At 34.0% G+C, this 22,703-nt stretch overlaps 2 protein-coding genes across 2 annotated transcripts; both read left to right on the top strand.

Annotated features, from left to right (window-relative positions):
* Positions 1-3: 3 nt before the first annotated feature.
* LOC143618302 (uncharacterized) lies at positions 4-2,123 on the top strand (the record flags this gene model as incomplete). The annotated part of the gene is made up of 4 exons (XM_077090567.1): positions 4-30; positions 117-395; positions 621-764; positions 1,206-2,123. Coding segments are annotated over 4 exons (636 nt in total), but the record flags the coding sequence as incomplete, so codon positions are not given.
* A 5,030-nt stretch (positions 2,124-7,153) lies between these two features.
* Positions 7,154-12,511, top strand: LOC143618303 (uncharacterized). Its single transcript, XM_077090568.1, has 6 exons — positions 7,154-7,429; positions 7,959-8,087; positions 8,184-8,304; positions 8,404-8,485; positions 10,752-10,905; positions 11,842-12,511. Exons 1-6 carry the CDS (start codon positions 7,172-7,174, stop codon positions 11,980-11,982), a joined length of 885 nt encoding a protein of 294 aa, XP_076946683.1. The 5' UTR covers positions 7,154-7,171; the 3' UTR covers positions 11,983-12,511.
* The last annotated feature ends 10,192 nt before the right edge of the window (positions 12,512-22,703 follow it).

The raw sequence follows: 22,703 nt of genomic DNA on the forward strand, positions 1-22,703 counted from the left end.
GAGCCGTACTTTACATTGAACAGGATACAGGTTTGAAAAATTAGTACTTTCTTTAATGTATAATTAAATAATTGTAATGATTTTCAGAAAGTTTGACTTTTGAATGTCAAAATCAGGTGATAACAAGGCAATGTTTGGAAGCGTTGGAGTATTTACATGAATTGGGTATCATTCATTGTGACTTGAAACCTGAAAATATTCTTATCAAAAGCTATAGCCGATGTGAGATTAAGGTTATTGACCTTGGAAGCAGCTGTTTTCAAAACGACAATTTGTCGTTATACGTGCAATCTAGATCTTATCGGGCTCCCGAGGTCATTATTGGGCTTCCGTATGACCAAAAGATTGACCTTTGGTCTCTTGGTTGTATTTTAGCAGAGCTGTATACGGGTGATGTATGTTCTTCATTCTCTTTTAACTTTTCCACTTTTAATTTCAAATAAAGTGCTACCGTTTATTTAGTTGGTGTGGAAAAGTCAACAACCGGATCAAATATTCAAATGATATGACAATTATGATAAATACAAAAGAATTGATTTTATTTGCTAATAAAGTTTTGACTTTCAAAGTCAAAGGAGGTTAGGTCAGTAATTAACCTGATTACTTTTATGTGAAACCAGGTTTTATTTCCAAATGATGAAGTTGCGATTTTGCTTGCAAGAGTGATTGGAATGCTCGGGCCAATTGATATTGAGATGTTGGAGAATGGACAAGAAACTGATAAATATTTTACCAAAGATTTTGATCTTTATCACATAAATGAGGTTTGTTTTCGACATAATCTTCTAAAATGAGAATCTCTTCCGAAGTTACAAATAGTTTAAGAACTCTTTAAGAACCAATCATTTTACTTATTTATTTTATATATTTAATATCATTTGAGGATAGTTATGTCATTTATTATATGTAATTTTGTGATTATGTATATGATCACAAGTTTACATATGTGTTACAACCAATTTGCATATAAATAATAATGAATGACAAAAACTAGCTTTAATAATATTAAAAATATAAATAAATAACTAAAATGATGGTTGCTAAAAAGTTCTTAAACTATCTGGAAGTTCTGGAATGATTATGATCCTGTATATATATTGTATAAACAAATAATTAGTGTATTAATACGATTTGAAAAAAACATGTATATGGTTTCAGTTGATGTGACTGGTTTCGTGTCATTTGTTTGGCTTTAATGTTTGCAGGAAACCGATCAAATGGAATACATAATCCCACAAAATGCATCACTGGAAGAACACCTTCAAGTTTCTGATGCATTATTTCTTGATTTTGTGAAAAGTTTGCTAGAGATTAATCCTCAAAACCGGCCCACGGCTAGTGAAGCCTTGCAGCACCCATGGCTCTCTTCATCAGTCAGCCATCACATTTGAATCTTGGTTCAAACCCAAGTGGCCCATTTGTCGCTCGGTTGCACCAACATGGTTCATGGAATCTTGGTCCATACCTTGAGTAGTCACCGCGTGGCTGGTTACAAGTTGCATCATGTTGGTTATTGCAAACCTTGATTCGAATTAGCGTGAGTGGTTGATGATCATTCTTGTGCTTCCTTTCTGTTTATTAGTCTTTTTTTGCATATTAAAAATGGCATTCTGACCATTTTGTTTTGCTTGTTTACATATCATGTAAATTCCTTTTGGTCCATATATACACAATTCAAAGTATTGATGCATATATATGTATACAAGTTTGACAATTGCATGAGTTCTTTTAACTCAGGGAAATCATATTTTATCATTGATTTTTATTGTTTTTCCTCATAATGCATGTGTGGCATGAAGCAAGAGTATGCAACCCTTTTTTACTTCTTTTTTATTGAAATGAATGTTAGATAAAAAAATAATTTCTGGTGTCAAGTCTCAGTATGTGCCGAGATTTGGCTGTTTTGAACCTGAAATCTCGGCCAAACCACCATCCCTGACTTGATATTAGTCTGGATCGAATCACATAAAAGTATAAGTATTGGATTATTGTAGGTACTCAACGGGATAACAAGAACACCAAGAACAATCAACACAAGTATTCAAAAGCTGTAACTATTTAAGTACATAAGTCAGTTTAGTACAAATCCGTTATTCAGCTGTACATATTTGGTTCTGTGTTTTATCAGTTCCTAAGGATCAACATCTCAACAAAGTTGAGATTGAAAAGATGCTACTAGAACTGCATTGTAAAAAATGAGATCAATACCACTCCGATGGAATGGCACCCACACCAAATTTAAAAGACTTAGCATGTGAAAAAGTTGGTTTACAACTTGGAAATACTGAAACAATTATAAAGGATCGGCGTGTAAAACACTTGAATGCATCTAAAATTATAGTAACAATTTATCTAACACATTACAATGATGTGTCCAACTTTTCGGGTGTAATTGGTTGTAAATAATTTGAGGCATGTGTGTATAAAGGTGTCTTAGTTTTGATTTACTATTAGACATAATTACAAATTTTGTCCTTTAAAAAAAAGCTAAATTACGGTTCGTGTTTTTTTTTGAGTTTCCTTGCATGCGGTTTCCTTTAAACATATTTTTCCTACACGTTATGTCCTTTACGCTAACTGAGTTAGAAAAACTCAGTTAAATGACAACATGTGCATGACATGTGAGGGCTTTTTGGTCATTACAACGGAGTGGTTCAAATATACACACTCTCTCTCTTCTCCTCTTCTCTTCTCTTCTTCTTCTCTCTCTACACCACCACCACTACCAACCCCCTTCTCTCAACCGTGACCACCACCAAACCAACCCCCTTTCCCGTCGTTGTCTACTTAGATTGAAGGCACAACCTCAATCGTTAAATTTCATGGTGGTTCGAGATCTGCCCGGAGCTCGTCGGAAATCAATGGTGGTTCGAGATCTGCCCGGATTTCGCCGGAAACAGCCATCACCACCATTAAATTCCGTCGGCCTGAAGCCACCGCCACCACTCCAACGCCACCGACTCGCCTGCAACTGTCGCTGGAAACGCCACCGCCGCCTACCCCTGAATCTATGGAATTGGGCTCGCCGGAAACGCCACGACCGACGCATAAGCCGACGCCTCTGCACCTCCACACATGCCTCCGTCCGGGTTCTGTTGTCCATAACCGCCACCACCATAACCGCCGCCACCGTAACCGCCTTTTGAATAGTAGCCTCCGTTCCCATTCATCCTCTGTCATAAACAATACATGATAATTGATAACATGTTAACATCAACTATATCTGAGCATAACTGAAACACCATGGCAGTCACCATACTCCACCACCAACGTTTGATTCACCTCAAAATCCATCTCCATCGACGCTTTTCCATCATCCAGATCTGTCAAATATTGATGCTTTTACAAACCCTATGTTTGATGCCAATTTGGGAATATCTGGGGTAATAATAAGGGTTATGTTAGGTTAGGTTAGGGGGTTCGAGATTTGTGAAACCTTCTCTGCGACGGGGGTGGGTGAGGGTATGGTGGCCGGAGTGGTTGTGGTATGGTGGTTGGAGGGAGATAGAAGATAAATTGATGGGACGAAGATGAGCTTTGACCCACTGTAACTTAGTTTGTTTTTGTTTAATTGGTAGTATAAGAATAAAAGTGTAATGACTAAAAAGCCCTCACATGCCATGCACACATGTTGTTATTTAACTGAGTTTTTTTAACTCAGTTAGCGTAAAAGACATAAAGTGTAGAAAAAAAAATGTTTAAAAGACACCGCGTGCAATGAAACTCAAAAAAGGACACAAACCGTAATTTGATTTTTTTAAAAGACAAAATTTGTAATTCTATCTAACTATTATAAAATTTGTTTAGATACATGTTCATATAAAGACACGTCTGACCCCACGTGCTTGATTTAATGTTCTAACTTATAATGATTTTTAATGTACAACGATACACGATTGTCGATGCATGTAGTTTGATTTTTAGCATTTAAAACTTAAGCTTTACATGGTACCTTTATGAAAAAGAACCATAAAATGATATAACGGCGTGTTCTACATTTGTGGGCAACCTCTTCAAATACTAAGTTTGGATGGAGATGACATCTGCTGTAGAAACCGAGTCCGGGTGAAGAGGGTAGATCGTTTCACGGAATAAGTATGGTTAAGACCTCTTTATTTCAACGGGTAACTTGATTATAGACTAAGGGTGTGTTTGGGTGAGCTTTCAAGCTTTGCTTATTTACTTATTTGATTTTTGAAAAACAAAATGTGTTTGACAAAACCACTCCAAAAGCTTCAAAATGAAGCTTTTTAAAAGTGCTTTTGCTTTTCAAAAATCAAATAAGCATAACTTTTGGAAAAAAGTGAATAGCTCTTAAAAGGTGTTTGGCAACAGTTAAGTTATTTTGGATTTTAACTTCTTGGCAAGTGTAAAAATGAGTGTTTTTAAAAGTTAAAGAATCACAACTTTTACGAACTTTTGGTTTGGTGAGGAGTGATATCCATTAGGCCAAGTGTAATGGGGCGTTGGATTGGGCGAAAAGGGGCGACTTGGGGCTAGAACCCCCCCCCCCCCCCCGACGATTTTTGGGTGATTTGGGGCGGGGACGGATTCTTTTTATCGCCTAAACTCTTGAGAAAATAATAATATTTTATTATTTTGACCGTTTGACAACGGTACAAAATAAAAAAAAATTAAAACAATATATTATATATCTATATAAACAGATACATTTTTCTCCATTTCATATCCTTCTTCTTCATTTCACATCTATATAACACATAAACCTTCTTCAAAAAATCTAACAAAATGAATCCTATAAACAACCCGAACCAACCGACACTCGTGGAACTCGCCGCTACCATGAAAGAAATCATCAAAAAACACAAAAAGAGTGTCGAGGAACTCAACGATGCCATGAGAGAAACAGACAAACAACGCGAAAAGATTGCCCAAATGTTGGAATTGCGGGAAATGAGTGAAGAATACAAATCCCTCAAAGATGCCGGGTTACACAAAGAGGCCGCATTATTGCAACGACAACGAATGGAAAAAATGCGCGAATATTATGGATATTAGTATTTTATTTAGTTATGTTTTTTTAATATTTTTAGTTATGTAAATTTTTTTAATTTTAATGCATTATTAGTTATGTTTTTTAAGTTTTTTGTATTTCTTTTTAATTTTAATGCATTTTGTCTAATTATTTAAATAAATTGGTTTTTTTTTGTTTAGTTTAATTATAAAAAGAAAATAATAAAAAAAGAAACTGTGGGCCCAACTTGTAGCCCCTACACCATTACACCCCAAAAACAAATTTCCACTCCTTGCTGACTGGGCGCCACATGTCACAATTCGCCCCCTATTGTAGCCCTCCACTACACATAGCCTTACAGCCTTCTCACCTACATCCCTGCCACCACCAAGTAACTCTCAACTAACCCATGCACCACCAATTAACCCGTGTAGCTCGCAACTGCATCCCTACCACCATCAAAACCCCTGCAACTCTCAACTACACATCTGCGACCATCAATTTAACCCCTGCAGTTCTCAACTACACCACTACTACCATCAATTTTGCAGCTCTCAACTACATCCTATATACCCTCTCTTCGATTATAAAACACAAGGTGTAATCCATTCAGCCACCAGTTGCTCCTCTTCTCAATTCGTTCCTCAACCAGGTTTGTACAATTCGATTTTAATAAATTCATTTGATTCTCATGTAATTGATGTTTAATTGAAGCTTTACAGTAACTCTTTTGTCCTCTTTCATGTACTTTTTTGTTCTACTACTGTGTTTTTGTGTGAAACCTAGTAGCTTTTTTTAACGACCAACAAATATAGCGATAAAGCCTGGTTGCCCAAGGCAACCCCTTAAGTTCATGATCGCTGACAAAGCGGGGTAGCCCAAGGCCACCTTCCAGAGAAAACCCGCTACTTAAATGCCCATTGTGCAACCGAATTCCAACATTAAGACCTTGTTGTATTTAGTTCAAATATTCACTTCCTTTTCGATATCAGTTAAGTTAAAGCTCATTGGTAGAAAACTGTAACTGAATTTAATAAATATATTAAAGATGGTGTATTTTAAAAATTATTGATTTATGTGGATTTATTTAAGCTCATAAAAATTATTTATGAGGTGAATGCATAATTTACTCCTTTCCTGATTTTCCTCTTTTACGTCGACTCATAGTCAACAACCTCACCTCAGTAGCCGCCTTGATGACTTACACATCCTCATTTTGAAGTTTGTTAATTTATGTTTCGACCAAAAAGTTTAATGATTTTTTAACTCTACTACCTTTGTTTCAACTCATAGTAATCTAGACACTCTTCTGTTACTATATTTTTGCTTTTGTGTCAAAAGAAGAATTAAAATTTATATCTTTATGGTGAAGTTGTATTTCCTTATAGATTATAGATTTTCTTATACTTAAAAGTGGTCAAAAGTGTTTTATTAAAAAAGAATGCGACTAATTTGAAATAAAGAACAATTAGAGTAATTAGAAGTTAAGTCTTATCTGTAAACAACATATTGTAATTCATAACATAGTAGAATAGTAAGAGAATCGAATAAACTTGCTAATGCTTATCGTTTAAGTTTAACTAAATAGACCGTATAAGAACATTAATTTGAACAATTTTTCGTTGTTGTTTGCTTGTTCATTAAGAAAATATGCATGTTTTTGTTCATTTATTTAATAGATGAATGTACGAATATAAGCAACCATATGTAAAAAAATATTAAATTTTTAAGAACTAGTAAATTATTAAAGTTAAAATACATACAATCTTCATGTTCTTAGTTTACAACTCTTTGTATATATAGATAATACTTAGATGATATGCATCCTAACTCAAACACAAATCATATTTTCCGTTCATTCAACAAAGTTAAAACACACAAACCAAGTTTCTCGTCCAAGGGATCACTAAACGTTCAATTAGTTTTACAACGGGAAGTATAACAAGATTGATCTAGCAGTGCAACGAGCGACAAGAATGTCAATTGTACGATAGTAGATATAATCCGAAAACAAGGATAGACAACCGGAAAAGGTAATCGTCAAAAAAACAAGTTATATATAAAAAAGGAGATAAGTATTCAATGCCACGAAAACACAATAATTATAAGTTTAAACTTAAAACAAGGTAAAAAGCCTTGTAACCTCAATCCTCACTCAACAACTCCTCCAATCAACCAACCAACCAAAACAAAGCGATGGTGGAGGTCGGTCAACAAGAGTCCGAAGTGTACGCTTCGAAGAAGAGCTTACAAGCATGGCGTACACTGTTGAACTGGCTATCGTTCTTCTTCCAGATCTTCCTTCAGATCATCAGAGCCACTCCTTCCTTGATTAATTACTCTTCGCCGTCCTTTGAACCGATTCCCGTCGTTGAATTGTGCGAATCCACGGAGCCTCACGCCCTTCATATTCCGGCTGACTCTCAAGAATATGATCCTGAGCAGAAGCTCACGGTATGTTTACTTTAACCTAGCAGACGTTCATTCTGTTAGGAAAATTAGGGTTTTTAGGATTCTAATTACTCACTTCTATATAGATCGTTCCCTACCAATTTCAATTACCTTTTTGAGGGAATTTGATGCAAACGAACCGACCTGATTTGAGATAGGATCGATTCGAAATGAGCAAAAGCCTGACTCTCAAATATTCAACACCAGCTAGAGCTTTAGTTCTTTTAGACTTCTATGTATTCATTTCACACCACACAACCAAGCTTGAGCCGAGCTTTACCTTGGTTGACGTACTGCACACGAGCTCGACTCGAGTTTAGGCTCGTTTAAGGTTTCTCCAAATATATGAATATTACTGAAAATGCTTAGTTAATAAATAATACACGACTCAAGCTCGAGCTCTCTTAAGTAAAATCGAATCGTGCTTGGGCTCGGCTTGATTGCAGCCCTAAATTGATGGCAATTGGTTATCTTAAATCTTAATTACAAACACCTTAATTCTGTAATTGATTCGTCCAAATTGACTGTGCAGGTGGTTCTGGATCTGGATGAAACTTTAGTATGTGCGTATGAAACTTCTAGTTTGCCTGCTATTATTCGACATCAAGCCATAGATGCAGGTTTAAAGTGGTTTGAGTTGGAATGCGTATCATCTGATAAGGTGACAAATTCATGTTTATCATTTATGGATGTTATTTCGTGATTCAAACTTCAAAGTGGAGTAATTAACTATGATATCTGAATTTCTGTATTGAAGGAATTTGAAGGCAAACCCAAAGTTAACTATGTGACAGTATTTGAGCGTCCTGGATTGAATGAGTTTCTTACTCAACTTAGTATGTTTGCTGATCTTGTGCTGTTTACCGCTGGCCTTGAAGGTCTGCAATAAACTTCTTTTCAGTTTCAGTTTGTTTAGTTTATCTGTTGTAGAAAGCTGTAGTTGATTTGTTTTGGTGGTGGTTGTTGAACCATTGCAGGTTATGCCAAGCCGCTTGTTGATAAAATAGATGCTGAAAACAGGTTTAGTCGTAGACTTTATCGACCTTCAACATGTTCTACGTAAGTGATTATGCTCTTCACAACTTTTGTAATTTTCTTAGGACTTGTTTAGGCTTATATTTTGACTTAACCCGTTTAAGAATTAAGATACTACGTAACCCAAACCGGCCTGTTCATAAGTAAATTGTAATCTTCGTAAATTATATTACATAAAAAAAGTGGCACGCATTAAAACAAAGCACGTGTGATGCATGAACGTAACACTCAATGGGCAGATATACGGAATAACAACATAAAGGTTATTCATCGAAAGCTAAGTATCAAAAGTTAACTGTTTACTAATCACATACTGAGTTTTGAAACGAGCTGGACATAGAAAACTGAACTGATAACAAAAAGATGATAAAACCTCCTTCTTTAGAATAAAAATATGTTCCTTGTATATTTCAAAGTATTGAGTTGGTTTCTTAACATGTTGATATTCATGTTAAGTGTCTGAATTGTGACAAAAACGTTATCTTAAATTAGAATAGTTAGGCTAAAGTTTCATAAAAAGTTGCATATGTGGTTGTTATGATACCCTCCTCAGCATAAAAAGAATCTGACTAAATCTAATAGGAGGAAGCAGAAAATCAAATTAAAATCAGTTTGTTAATGGCTGCTGGTAATCAAACTTCATGCAAATAAGATTAAAAGATCAACATGATAGAAAAGGGAAGCATACATATGGGTGTGAGGAGGAAAGAATCCAGAATCACGATTAAGTGTGATCTATTCTTTTTCAATAATCCCTCGTCAAATATGCAAAAAAAAGGGTAAAACCGCATTTTTTTCGAACAAAAAGCATGCTCTTTATAAATTCCGAAGATGTTACTTTCTTGCTGTTGTTAAGGAACCTTGAGTAGCAGTGTAGGTTGTAGAGAGCATTAAAGTAGTCTCTATAGTAATAGAGAGATTGACATGCTCTTTATAGAACATATTTTTATTCTAAAAAATTGGTTTTTATCTTATTTTTCTGCATGTTTGGATTTGGGCGGGGGATTATTGAAAAGGTAAAGAACCACGTTTATTTTTTATTCTAAATTCGTTCTTCTGCTCTCCCTTACGGATGTTTCTTTACTCTTATCAATTTGATTTTTAAATTTTATTTGCATTAAGTTCGATTACTAGCATTCATGAACTTTTTGCTTCCTTCTATTGGAGTCGGTCAAAAATTTTTCATGTTGAATGGTCGATAATCAACAATCTATGCAACTTTTGATGTAATTAAAACGTAATTAGTTTAATCTAAAAACTATAAAAAGTTGTTGGCTGTTTTTGTTTTTATAGCATCGTGTTTGTGTCACAATTCAGATAATCACAATCAAGTTGATTTAGACAATGAAATAAACAGATTCTTGAAACATGTATGTCAACAATTTCAGAAAGAATCAACTAATTACTTTGTACCTTATAAAGAACATTTTTTTGATTCCAAAAGAATGTGATTTCATCATCTTTTTTCGCCATGTCTGGATTGGGTGTTACCATTAATTAAACTGCCTTGTTTGAGTCATTGGTTTTCGATGATTCTATGGTGACAAAAGGTTATTTGGATTCTAATTTATTATTCAAAACTTAGTATCATACCATCTTATTCTTGTTAAATATATTTATAAGTTTCTAACTTCTCTGTACATTTATTACATGATTTCTGATAAAGATCTTTATTGGTTTGGTCATAGGACATCTTCAAGTATTTATTTGCGAAATTGTTGGTCAACTTAATTGAGTTTATTTGGTCAATTTTACTGTATGTATGAACACGTATTCGTGTGTTAAACATTTAAAGTTAATAGCTTTAATTGAAAGTTGGGTATCAACTTAGTTAACTATTACTTGTATTTAATTGCTTAGGACTTGGGAGGAACATTCATTGGTTACACATGTTCGGTTATGAGACATCGACTTATGTGTGTTATGATTATAGAGGTTTGGGATTTAATGGCCTCAACTATAAACAACCCCACCGTTTACCAGACTGGTAGTTATTTCAACAACTTAGAAGATGACTCAATATATTACTGAGTTATACGACACTAACTCAAAGAAAACAATCTGTGTCTAGTCCACCAAAAGTGTAAGTAAATCGGTTGAAACCGTTTAAGAAATGAGATAGCACACAACGCACATTGACCTCTTAATACGTAAATGAATTGAAACCATCATCCCTACCTATTTATTTAAGTCATCATCCTTACATGTTTCTATCAGTATATCCACAGTTCACATGATAATGTGATGTAGAAATCAACTAAATTTTAAATCCATTTTTGTTGGCTTGCAGCGAATTCAGGGAGCATGTGAAGGATCTTTCGTGTATATCAACAAACTTTTGCAGAATTGTGATTGTGGACAATAATCCATTTAGTTTCTTATTGCAACCGGTCAATGGAATCCCATGCATACCTTTTTCTGCTGGTCAACCACATGATGACCAGGTACATTGAATACGAAATATAAATCTTGTTACTTGCCAAACAGTTTATGCTATAAATTTGGCTTAGATCTTATTTCAAGTGTATTAAATAAAAAAGTTAAGCTAAGAAAGAAATGGGTTGAATGTTAATGTTTATAGTCTCCTAAATCGTTATATTCAAAACATTTAGATGATTACTAAAACAGGAAACTGCAAGAAAACGTAATGTGCTATTCATTTTTTTTACAGATATATGCAACTTATTTTTTTAATCATAAATGAAACGTGCTATATTTTTTTTATCTGAGTATGCAGTTTGACGCGGTCGATCATTGATGGTAAAAAAATGTTAAAAGTATGGTGACTTAAATCGTTACATGTAGTGGTGTAAGCGAGCCGGGCCCAACCTTGGCTCGTTTAACTTATAAGAGCTTAAGCTTGAGCCCGGCGCGTTTATTATTTAATTTAATAATTAAGTATATACATGTTTAAATATTATATATATATATATATATATATTATTTAGTTATTTTATCATAATTTAATATATAATATAACTATTATATAAACATATATTTTATATTTTTATATATTAAACAAAATTATATGAATAGTAGGCTTGCGAGCTGGCTTGAGCTCGTTTAACCTCGGCTCGATTCGAGCTTTTTTTAAAGCTGATCTTGAGTAGATCACAAACGGCTTGGCTTGTTTTGGATATTTTTCTAAGAAATGGTAATAGTATTGCAGTATGTAGTTAAAAGGTATGTTTTATATATCAGTAAAAAGTGACCACTGACTAGTACACTGCATTGTCTTGCTGTTTACTGTTATTATAGTTATAGTTTCTGTTATCAAACTTGTCTGATACGCTCTTTTCCATATTTCAAAATTTGTTATGATTCTATTACATTCTCATTTTCTTACCAATATTCATTTTGATGCATATTATTATAATCAGCTTCTTGAGGTCCTTCTTCCTCTTTTAAAGCAACTATCTCAGCAAGGGGATGTAAGGCCTGTGCTGTATGAAAAGTTTCACATGCCTGAATGGTTCAATAAACATGGAATCCCGACTTCCGGCTTGACAAAACATGGTTAAACTTAATAAAAAAGTGAGTCATCTGTACAGAACCCTTTTGTTATATTTGAGGCACCTAAACATGTAATCCTCAGTTCCTCACCATGAAGAAGTCTCTTATGATGATGGTGAAATTTTGGATTTCATGGGTCGGGTCGGGTCGATTTGTTAAACAGCCATAGGTAGTCTCTGTACCCGGCAAGCATAAGTTCTTAGAAGTACCGCATTTGTATAGTTTTAATTGGGATGGGAAATTGTTTATTTATGGGTTCACTTGCGATGACCTGCAACACTCGTTTTGAACTTCATTTCTTGTAATTTGGTATATAGTTTGCTCACATTGTGATTCCAGTTTCCAACTTCTGTTAATATGTTGTAAATCGACATTAGGCTCCTACATTTACACCCCTAAAAGAAGTTATTTACTTAACGTACCCTTGTCCTTTCTGTCATATTGGGTATACGGGCATATAAATCCGGTATACAGAAGTTGAATGTTTTCGCATTGTTACTATGATTTTGGCTCTTTCAGCTATGTATGGGTGATTTGGGTTATGTTTTTATGTGTAGCTCATCAGATATGTTGAATGGGATAAAAGTTGCTTAAAGAATTATTCTTAACGTATAGGGTCTCTTAAATTATTTTAAAACATAAGTTAGCGATTAGTTTCCGAATTTTAGTTGTAATGCTAAACGTTCATTAGAAAATTATACAATATGGGAAAATGTAGGGTGTAAACGAGCCCAGGGGCGGATCTACAGTGATATCGGGTGGTTCCTCGGAACCACGCGAGTTTTGAAATAATAGTGTAATTATATATAGAAAATAATAAAGGAACCACCCTATAAATTAGAAAGGAACCACCATATAACCATTTGATATGTTTGTTTGACTGGTAACACGCCGGTTTTGTAACCCGGAGGTCGCGGGATCAAATCTCGTTTTTTTAATTTTTTTTCTTTTTTTTACCAACTTACCTAACATCAGTTAGGGTTTTAAACAAACACAAAAACATAACCAGCACAAACAACACAGTGCCTCTCCACCCCTTACCTGATTTCAGCCCCTGACTCGGTCACTCCCGCACTCCGGCAGCCTCACTCAGTCACTCCCGCACTCCGGCACCGTCACTCCGACCATCGCCGTCGGCCATCCCCGTCCTCTGTCAGCCGTCTCCTTACAGTCCTTACTCGAATCCTCTTAATCTCCCACTTTGAAGGTAATTTTACATTTATAATTCATTGTTAAATGTTAATTGTTCTTGACTTCTTGTTAAATGTTAATTGTTCTTAATTGTTAAGTGTTAACTACTTAATTGTTTAAGTTATTTGTTAAATTTAGTTTTAGTTTGTTAGATTATTGGTTTTAATTTGTTACTTTCTTAGTTTTAAATTTGTTAGTTTGTAATTGTTGATTTGTAGGTATGTTGAATGTGAAGATATATTATCAAAGTGAACAATAGAATCTTGGATCATAAGCATTTTATTTTTAATTCGTAAAGACTACTGTATAGATATTATGTGTTTTTTAATTTCTAATGACGGTGTCTCTTTTATTAATTTATCGTATATTTATTATGTAATGAACTTTTCCCGAACCATTGAACCGACCGGAACCTCAAACTGACCCGGAATTTTTTATACCCGACACGGTGAAATTGAAACATCTAAAAGTAGTGCGCCACCCGAAAAAAATTTCTGGATCCGCCACTGAACGAGCCTAGTCGTTAATGAGTACTTGATAATTTGATATCAGGTTGCTGAAAGCTTAAAAAGTATATTTTAGTAAAAGAAACAAGACTATACATTTACACACATCAAATGAAAATACGTAAATTTTTTCTTAATTTTCGTTCTATTTTTATACCTTTTAAGGCAGATATTTCAGAAAAAAATTACGAGGAAGAACAAATACATTGCAATTTATAATATTACATTTGTGTCTAGCAATACGAGTTGTAACTTACGCTTTAATTGTTTGTACACTGGTTACATCATATTGTATATTTGTTTTGTTGACACCTGTCCGTCTCTCTTCTTCTTCTTCTTCTATAAACTTAGTTATACACGTTACTTCCTCTCTGTACTCCAGCTTGACTGACTTCCTTCCCACCATCTCTCTCCTTGACGGTGGTAGAATCCTGGTTCTACCTCTTTCTTTTTTCCACTAATCGTTGCCTGCTGTTACCGGGTTCGATTTCGAAACCCTAGGTGGCAAGTCATGTGAAGACTTGAGCCAAAGCCAGCATTATCTATGGTACAAGAGATGTGGTTGGCATTGTAAAGATTCCATTTTTCTTAATAAATTGAATTTGTTACGTATATATATATATATTGAAATTAGGTTGGCAATAGGAAGATTTGTTGTTGCTTTTGAGACTTTATTCTTGACAGGATTTGGAGAAGCATCACCAGAAGCCAAAGCAACAACAAAGCTTCACAGTTTCTTTGCATATGTTGTGAAGATTAGTTTCATGATGTTTTAACCATAAATATGTACTATATACTTTGTATGTGTTGGTGGCTGCCTACTAATGTATCGTTTCCGGAAATATTTTGTACACCTCATCTAAGACGTCATTTAAGCCTCACAACTTTAGCTGCTGCTCTTAATCGTAATCGATGCTGCGGGTCAACCCACTAGTTTTGTTCTTTCTTTATACGGTTTGAGTATAAGACAATTAAAATCAGAAATGTTCAAACACTTTTAGAAACTTGTGAAATTGACTAGACTCTAGACCGAGCTAAATGGGCCGATGCGGCCGGGTTATGAGTATTACGTTCCGGGTTAAGGTTTGAAAATTTGGGCTTCACAATTTGGGTTACCGTTTGAAAATTTGGCTTTTGCAACTCGGTCTATAGTTTGAAACCGGTCAGGTATACTGAACATTTCAGGATATTAAAAAACGATAATTTGCATAACTTTAATAAAAAATAAACTTAAGATATATATATATATATATATATATTTACGCATAGAAATCCAACAATTAAATTATAATACATTAATACAATTGCCTGCTGTCAAAAGATGGATGCCTAAACTATCAAGCCGTCAAAACCAAATTGTGTTGAATTGTTGATAGGTCCCGCTGGTCTGGCAAGCCTAGTTGTTTCAGTGTAATTTCTAAAAATGACAACAGTTACCAATTTAAACCAAAACTTTCATCAAAACAATATAACCGGAATGAAGTTTAATTATAAAGTAACATAAAAAAATGCATCTTTTCTTTACGCGGTCATTTAAAGACATGCTTTATACCAAAGTGCTGAAATCCGGGTTGCAAACCACAAGATTTTTCTTTTGTACGCACATCTTGACTTGTTTTTTTTTTTCGTGTTCTTAGAATTGGGTTATTGAGGTTTGCCAAACTTACAACTAGCTACAAAAAATGATGGCCCCTAAGCTAATAAATAAAGGGTGTCTCAACGGTACCTTTATTTACTATAACAATATGTTAATATGTTTAAATTAACCGGTGTTCTAGTAATTTCTGATGCAGGAGCATCTGATTCAACAGAATGACCCGACCCGAGAGTCCTACGAGTGTGGAACATCTATGAATAAACTATGACTTGAGTACTACCATGGATTCGGTATCAACTTCATTCTGTTTAGTCATCCTCCTTCGATCGTTAGAAAAATTGTTTAGTCATTCATCTCTAATCGTAAACGGTCCAGAGGTATCATGTTTTCTTTTATTTTGTTATATGCTTGTTTGAAAAGTTAGTTTGATTTCCTCATATTTTGTTGTATAAGTCGAAATTTTAGTTTTTAAGTTTCGTCATAATATTCTTTTTAACGACCTTTATATATATATATATATATATATATATATATATATATATATATATATATATATATATATATATATATATATATATATATATATAAACTAATTAGGAAGAAAAGAAAACCATGACTTTTGGCGCATAATTTAAGGACATTAAATTTAAGACGTAATGAAGGATAAACTTGTATCTTTTTAATGAGTAATGAATAAAGCCTGGCTACCCGGGTAACCCAATAGTAAAAGACGACCCATACGTTGTGAATACAGACAACGCTGAATAGTCCAAGTCCGTTTATCTCTTGTTACGGGGAAAACCTGCCATCCAAAAGGCCACTGCGATAAACCTGGTTGAAATATGATTCAAACTTGAGGTCTCAAGGCGAAATCTTCACTTCCCAGCTATACCGAGCTAAAGCATAGTGACGAAGAAGGACAAACTAAACCTAATGACACAAAAAAGAACCTTTTGAAATATGTAAAAGAAATAACAAAAAAAAATTACATATATTGGAGGTTTCTATTTTTGTACTATTTTTAAGATTTTCTTAATAAAACCTAATGTCGCATGTTAGTCTCTCTCAGTCTCTCTGATTATATGATTTACCTCTCACTTTCATGAGTAGATCGGTTGTTAGCTCAAGACATTTTTTTCCCCTTTTAGTCATCACTATTTGAAAAATGGTGAAAGAATTGGTGTCGATTTATGCTTACATAATAACATATGAAAGTAAGTGTCAGATATTCTAACATACGTAAGCCTTTTACTAGTGTCACATGACACATGTTTACTATAGAAATTCATCGCCCATTTTGGTGAGAGATCCTAACGACCCAAAAAAATATACATATAACGTATGCTAGGTTTTGTAAGTAATTTGAAATATTTTAGTTTCTTTTATCCTATACTTAATAGATGTAAATACGATGGATATAGAGTAACGCTCTTAACTAAGTTATGTAACTTTTATTACATAATGTATAACTTGGTTGAAAATCAAGTCTACATTGTGTATTGAACAAAAATTTGGTCTTTTGGTCCAACTAAAGCAACACTAGAACTTGATGCTTTCAATACAAGACTTTTCAGCGTAAAATTCAACTTTTTTTTACCCATCCAAACACAATACCAACATGTTTTATTATACTTTCACTTTTTAAGTATTTTTTCCCTTAGTGCTTTCTAATTAAATTATAATTATAGGTTTGTATGTGCTAATATGGTTTTTAGTTAGATAGAGATTTGGTATTTACTTAATAGCTTGAATCGAACTCCTAACACCAAAAATCATAAAATTTTATCACCAAGCATGTAAAATGTTTCTAGTTTTCGTCTTAATGGTTTAAACTGAAAAACAAATAATGATTATTTAAGTTTTATCATTTGGCACAATTCGTTAAAAAATTTATATTAAACTTATTTTAGGTCAACTCAATTCAATAACCAACAACTTTTCGAGGCGAAATCAAAACCGCATTTGAGTTTGGTTCGGTTTTTGAATTCAACCGAGTCAAAAAAAAAAAAAAAAAACATAAACCAAATAATAGGGAAACCAAATCGATAAACACCCTAATCAGATTAAGTCCTTTAAAGTTTCAAATATATGTAACTAAAGTCACCTTTCTTTTTATTCATTGGTCTGTTTTTTCTTATTCATCCAACTAGGATTACCCCCAAAAGCACCCAACACCACCCCCCTTTCGAAATTTATTTATAAATGCTTGTATACAATTAAAAAGCAAACCTGACATATATAGTTCCATTATTTTTTTTGTTGGATAAATGTCTAGTGGTTTCAAGATTTTGACTGATGACAATAAACTTTTTTATTTATAATAAAAACAAATCAATCATTTCCATGGTATGTATCTATCTGCTCAAAATACAGTCACTCTAACATCCTGTAGTACATAACCTTGTTTCTTACTATCATTTTCCTGTCTCGCCATTCTTGTCTGGCCATGAATATTTTCTTGTTCACCTCTCATACCATGTTTACTTTTAAGACTCTAGCCATGCACATGACTTCAGCTCTCCACCTATATATGCTGTCCCTGAATCCTAATTAATGTGGTAACGAGATCCCACATTGGTCACATGACCATTGTCAATAGATTTTGTATTGGTTCTCTTAAGGCTCTTTCCGTCCCTAATTAAAGATGTACAATGGACGCTATAACACCCTCTATGTTATACTTGAGATCGTGTACCATGCCACATGATTGATTCAGTAGTCCTCGGTTATATCAGTAAAAACTAGATTGTTAAGTCAAATTTAAGAGAGAAACATGGCACCTTGTAGCTTAAGGAATCTATTAACATCACATTGACTTTGACAAGGCTTTCATGAGTTTCACCCTTGTTGTCAAGCCGATGTTCAACCTCTTGATAGGATGATATTGCGTATACATCAACTTGAAGTCAATAATGTTTTTATGAACAATAATTTGAAAAAGGAGTTTTTTTATGAACAAGCCTTTTTTCTAAGAATAGTTTTTATGGCCTAAAACAAGCTCCCTTGTATGTTGCCTCTTTGGGTTTCACTAGTGGTAAGTGTTACCTAAGATTTAGTTATTGCATAGTTGTGATCAACCCGCACTTTGCGGCGGGGACATGACGGCAATCAGACGGTATCATTTCAGATTTCTGAATTCTAAATAAAATAAGTTCGTAATTATATGCAAATGGATGGTCTATTTGCGTAACCTTTGAGTAGGGGATTGTTTCTATAACTTTAAGAGTTGTTTGTGTAACCTTATAGAACTTGGGATACCATATGTGATAGAAGATAATATGGTTTGAATGCTTGCTATTCTCATTCATGTCATCACAATAAATACAAATTTACATTTGATAATTAAGCCATGATTATAGGACCTAAACATAGCAACCAAATCAACATGATTATAGGACCTAAACATAGCAACCAAATCAACATGATTATAGAACCTAAACATAGCAACCAAATCAAATACAATCGTTCTATTCTAATATACCCCGCGGTCTAAGCGAGAGGATCTCGGATGCTTAGACTGGCTCGAAAATCTTCAAACGGTGAATGCGGCAACCCCTTCGTAAAAATGTCGGCAAACTGATAACGGGACGGAACGTGAAGAACACGTATCTGACCTCTTTGCACCTTTTCCCGAACAAAGTGAATGTCAATCTCGATAAGTTTGGTGCGTTGACGTTGAACGGGATTGCTCGATAGGTAGATGACACTCACATTATCACAATAGACCAATGACGCACGTGACAGCGGGCAACCAAGTTCTAACAAAAGATTACGAATCCAACAAAGCTCAGCTACGATATTGGCGACCCCACGATATTCAGCTTTGGCACTTGACCGGGAGATAGTTGATTGTCGTTTGGAGGACCACGAGATTAGATTGTCACCGATATACACACAATACCTAGAGGTCGACTGACGAGTATCCGAACAACCCGCCCAATCAGCGTCAGTGTATGAGACAAGTGAGGAGACTGGCCCCCGACGCATATATAACCCCTTGGATAAAGTACCCTATATATACCGTAGAATACGTTTGATAGCATTTAGATGTTCGCTGCGTGGAGCGTGCATGTGCATGCATACTTGTTGAATGGCGTAGAAGATGTCCGGACGCGTGAATGTCTAGTATTGAAGGGCACTAGCTAGTTGTCGGTAGAATGTGGGGTCATCAATTAACGGGCCTGCATTGGCACCTAACTTGCCCGCGGTATTGACCGGTGTATGGACTGGATTGCAATTTAGCATGTTGGCCCTTTGGAGAATTTCCGTAGCATACGTGGACTGTGACAAAAACAACCCTGCGGATCACGAGAAACCGATAATCCAAGAAAATAGCTTAGGGCTCCGAGATCTTTCATTGCAAATTCATCGGCGAGGTGCTTTAGTATCTGTTGCTTTAAGGTAGACGAGGATGTGGTAAGAATGATGTCATCAACGTATAGGAGAAGGTATGCGACGTTGGGACCCTGTGTGTATATAAATAAAGAGTGATCACATGAGCTGTGACGACATCCCAACCGTGTGACATAATCCGTAAAGCGTTGGTGCCACGCTCGTGGAGCCTGCTTTAAACCATAAAGTGATTTCTTAAGTCTGCACACATGGTGAGGTAAATGGGATGTCGATGTCACACCCCGAAAATCTTTAAACAGCGGAAGACTTTGACCAAGTCTTTCGGGTGGTGACAGACGCAGTTTTAGCCAATCACATTTAAGTATACATTTCAAACGGAGGTTGAACTTTATTAAACCATCAGAGTTATTACACGTGTGATATTACACGATTTTTATTCAAATTACAAGTTCAACATTTTTCATTCAAACACACGTCACTATTTTCCCGCACTATTCGCGAAGCTTCCATACTTCATTTAATTACCTGAAAAGCATATTAAAATAACGGTCAACACAATGTGTTGGTGAGTTTCCCTTTATAATCAAAATCGTCTATATATATATATATGAATCGAAAACAACATCCATATAATGATCTTTTGTCATTATATCCAATATCAATTCGTGTGTAATCGTCACTACACCCCGAATTATATCAATAACATCCCGCGTATAATGGCTTACCACCATTATAACACCAATCCGTGTGTAATGATCTACCATAATTACATCACCAAAAACAATAGGCATTTTATTTATTAACAAATCGTGATGTTGTAGACGAGCAAAGAATACAACATTACGTGTGACTACCATAGTTGATAACCTGACACATACCAAACTCAAAATATGCCCACTTCTAACCCAACATGATGGAAGTGGGGGTTGATGGATCTACCCATATTTCTATGCCCTTTTCTAGGGTTAACCGTTATTTAGCCAACTAGACTCATCCCGGGTTTGACACAGTTTGTAAAAAAATGCCTTTACAATATCAAATGAATTCCATATGAAATGAAGAATATGCTTTTTCCCCAAAACACAAGTAAATATTGATTAAAACAGTTTCAGTTAAAAACAGGGGGGGGGGGGGTTCGATAGAGAAACTCACGGTTTGAAGCTTTTCGTTCCAGAATTTGCGTGTCCTATATTAGTACATGTTTTGTTAATAAAAACTTGGTTTTAGTTTTTATAAATCCTTTTAGTTTATTAATCTTAATCTAGCGTCCACACAAGCACATAAGCAATTAAGTTCTTATAATGTTAACGGGTACACATAGTTTGGTTTCCTGTTAACTATTAAATAACTAAGTCAATTAATAAACAACTAAAATGTATAATATATTTTAAGTTTCAGTTGCTGGAAAGTTTTAAAAAAATATTAATCTTTTATTTTTCATAATTCTTGTCGGTTTCGTCAGTTTTATGTTTAAAAAGAATAGTTTCGGTTCTTCGTTTAAAGTGTAACTTATAAATCATGAAAAATACTTGTTACATATATATTAATCAAGTTTTATAAGTTAACTTTTGAAAATATATTATTTTTCATTTTTGTTAATATTTTCTTAAAATAGCAACTTTTAACGTTTTCGTGTCGGTTTTCGCGACACGAACCGTTTAGGACTAAGTTTTATCATATTTTTCTTTTCCCATATATTATCTTATGTTATATATGAGTATTTTATAACTTTAGGGGCTGTTCTAAAACAGTCCCTAAGAGTTGTGTCGGTTTCGTTCAAAAAGCCGATTTTTCGACCGTTAACGTTACCGACAAGTCAAATAAGTTGAACAAGTCTACACTAATCATTTTATGAACTAATCACACATATAATGACACATAATTCACCATAAATTGCAGTTTTGATCAAATCGTTTCACAAGACACGTTTAACCCAATTTTCAAGTTTCTAGTGCATATTCTAAGTTTATTAATAATGTTACTAATCAAGTTTTGTTATTTTTATATGAAAAAATATCATATTAATACCAAATGTCCGGGTTAAAATCATCATATCATTTATGTATAAGTTCAAGTAGTTCATTAACCAATCAAGTTATGAATTTCCTAAGTGTTTAACTAACAAAGTTTCATATTATAGTAACTTTTAATTTTTGATTATTCTATCTAATTCAATCTTCCAACTTTGATTAAGTAAAATTCTAAGTTTAATTCATTCAATTAGTTTGATAGGGTTTCATGCATCCTAAGTGTTCTATCCAATTTTGTTCTTTTAATTTGTCATTCAACAAAGTTTCTTTATTTAGTTAGTTGTTTGCTAGTTCCATCAATCTGTTAACTAGTAAATCTTTTTAATCATGCATCTTATCTTAATTCAAGTATGCAATTCATCACATATCAAACACATTCATGCCAAGTATCCATATCAAAATCAAAAATTCAACTTTTTTTAAATTAAAGTTTCCTTAATTAGCAATTTTAACAATCTTTGTTAATCTTCAAATACCAACTATTGATTCTATCATATATCCTATCTTATTTTCAATTATATTATTACATATCATTTCTTGATTCAACAATCCATCCAAATCCCCTAATTAATCCAAAACCCAAAAATTCCCAATTTTCAATTATAAACAAACTCTTGTTTTGTTTATCTCTAACAACAATTTCTCAATAATCCAAGTCCTTACTAACAAGCTAATGATCAATAATCAATCCAAATTTCTTTCTAACAACAAACCCTAACAACAAATTTATCTATGATTATATCAAACTATCAAGAATTCGATTGTTTTTACAATTCGATGACATATTTCCCCCAGAAAGTATACAGCAAATTCTTTCTGTTAAAACGGGGAATTTCATTTATTAAGCAAAAAGCTTATTAAAAATGAATTAGTTGAAGAAACCTTTGACATTACTTGCGAATAAAAACTCTTGTTGTGCCCCAAAAATGGAGTCTGTTTAGAATCATTAACATAAAGAATCCAACAATATTTCTAATGAATCTTAACAATCAAAATATGACCTTTAGGATAAATGTATGCGTGTATGTGTGGGTTTAATACTTTCCTTTACA

This window comes from Bidens hawaiensis, unplaced genomic scaffold (assembly GCF_021521415.1).
Source record: "Bidens hawaiensis isolate Kalapana, Puna unplaced genomic scaffold, B.hawaiensis_p1.1 tig00068451_1, whole genome shotgun sequence".
Lineage (NCBI taxonomy): Eukaryota > Viridiplantae > Streptophyta > Magnoliopsida > Asterales > Asteraceae > Bidens > Bidens hawaiensis.

Coding starts and splice junctions, on each gene's coding strand:
- LOC143618303 (XM_077090568.1), top strand. CDS start 7,172: ATGGTGGAGGTCGGTCAACAAGAGTCCGAAGTGTACGCTTCGAAGAAG. Junction 7,430..7,958: donor ATCCTGAGCAGAAGCTCACG/GTATGTTTACTT, acceptor TTGACTGTGCAG/GTGGTTCTGGATCTGGATGA. Junction 10,906..11,841: donor GTCAACCACATGATGACCAG/GTACATTGAATA, acceptor TATTATAATCAG/CTTCTTGAGGTCCTTCTTCC.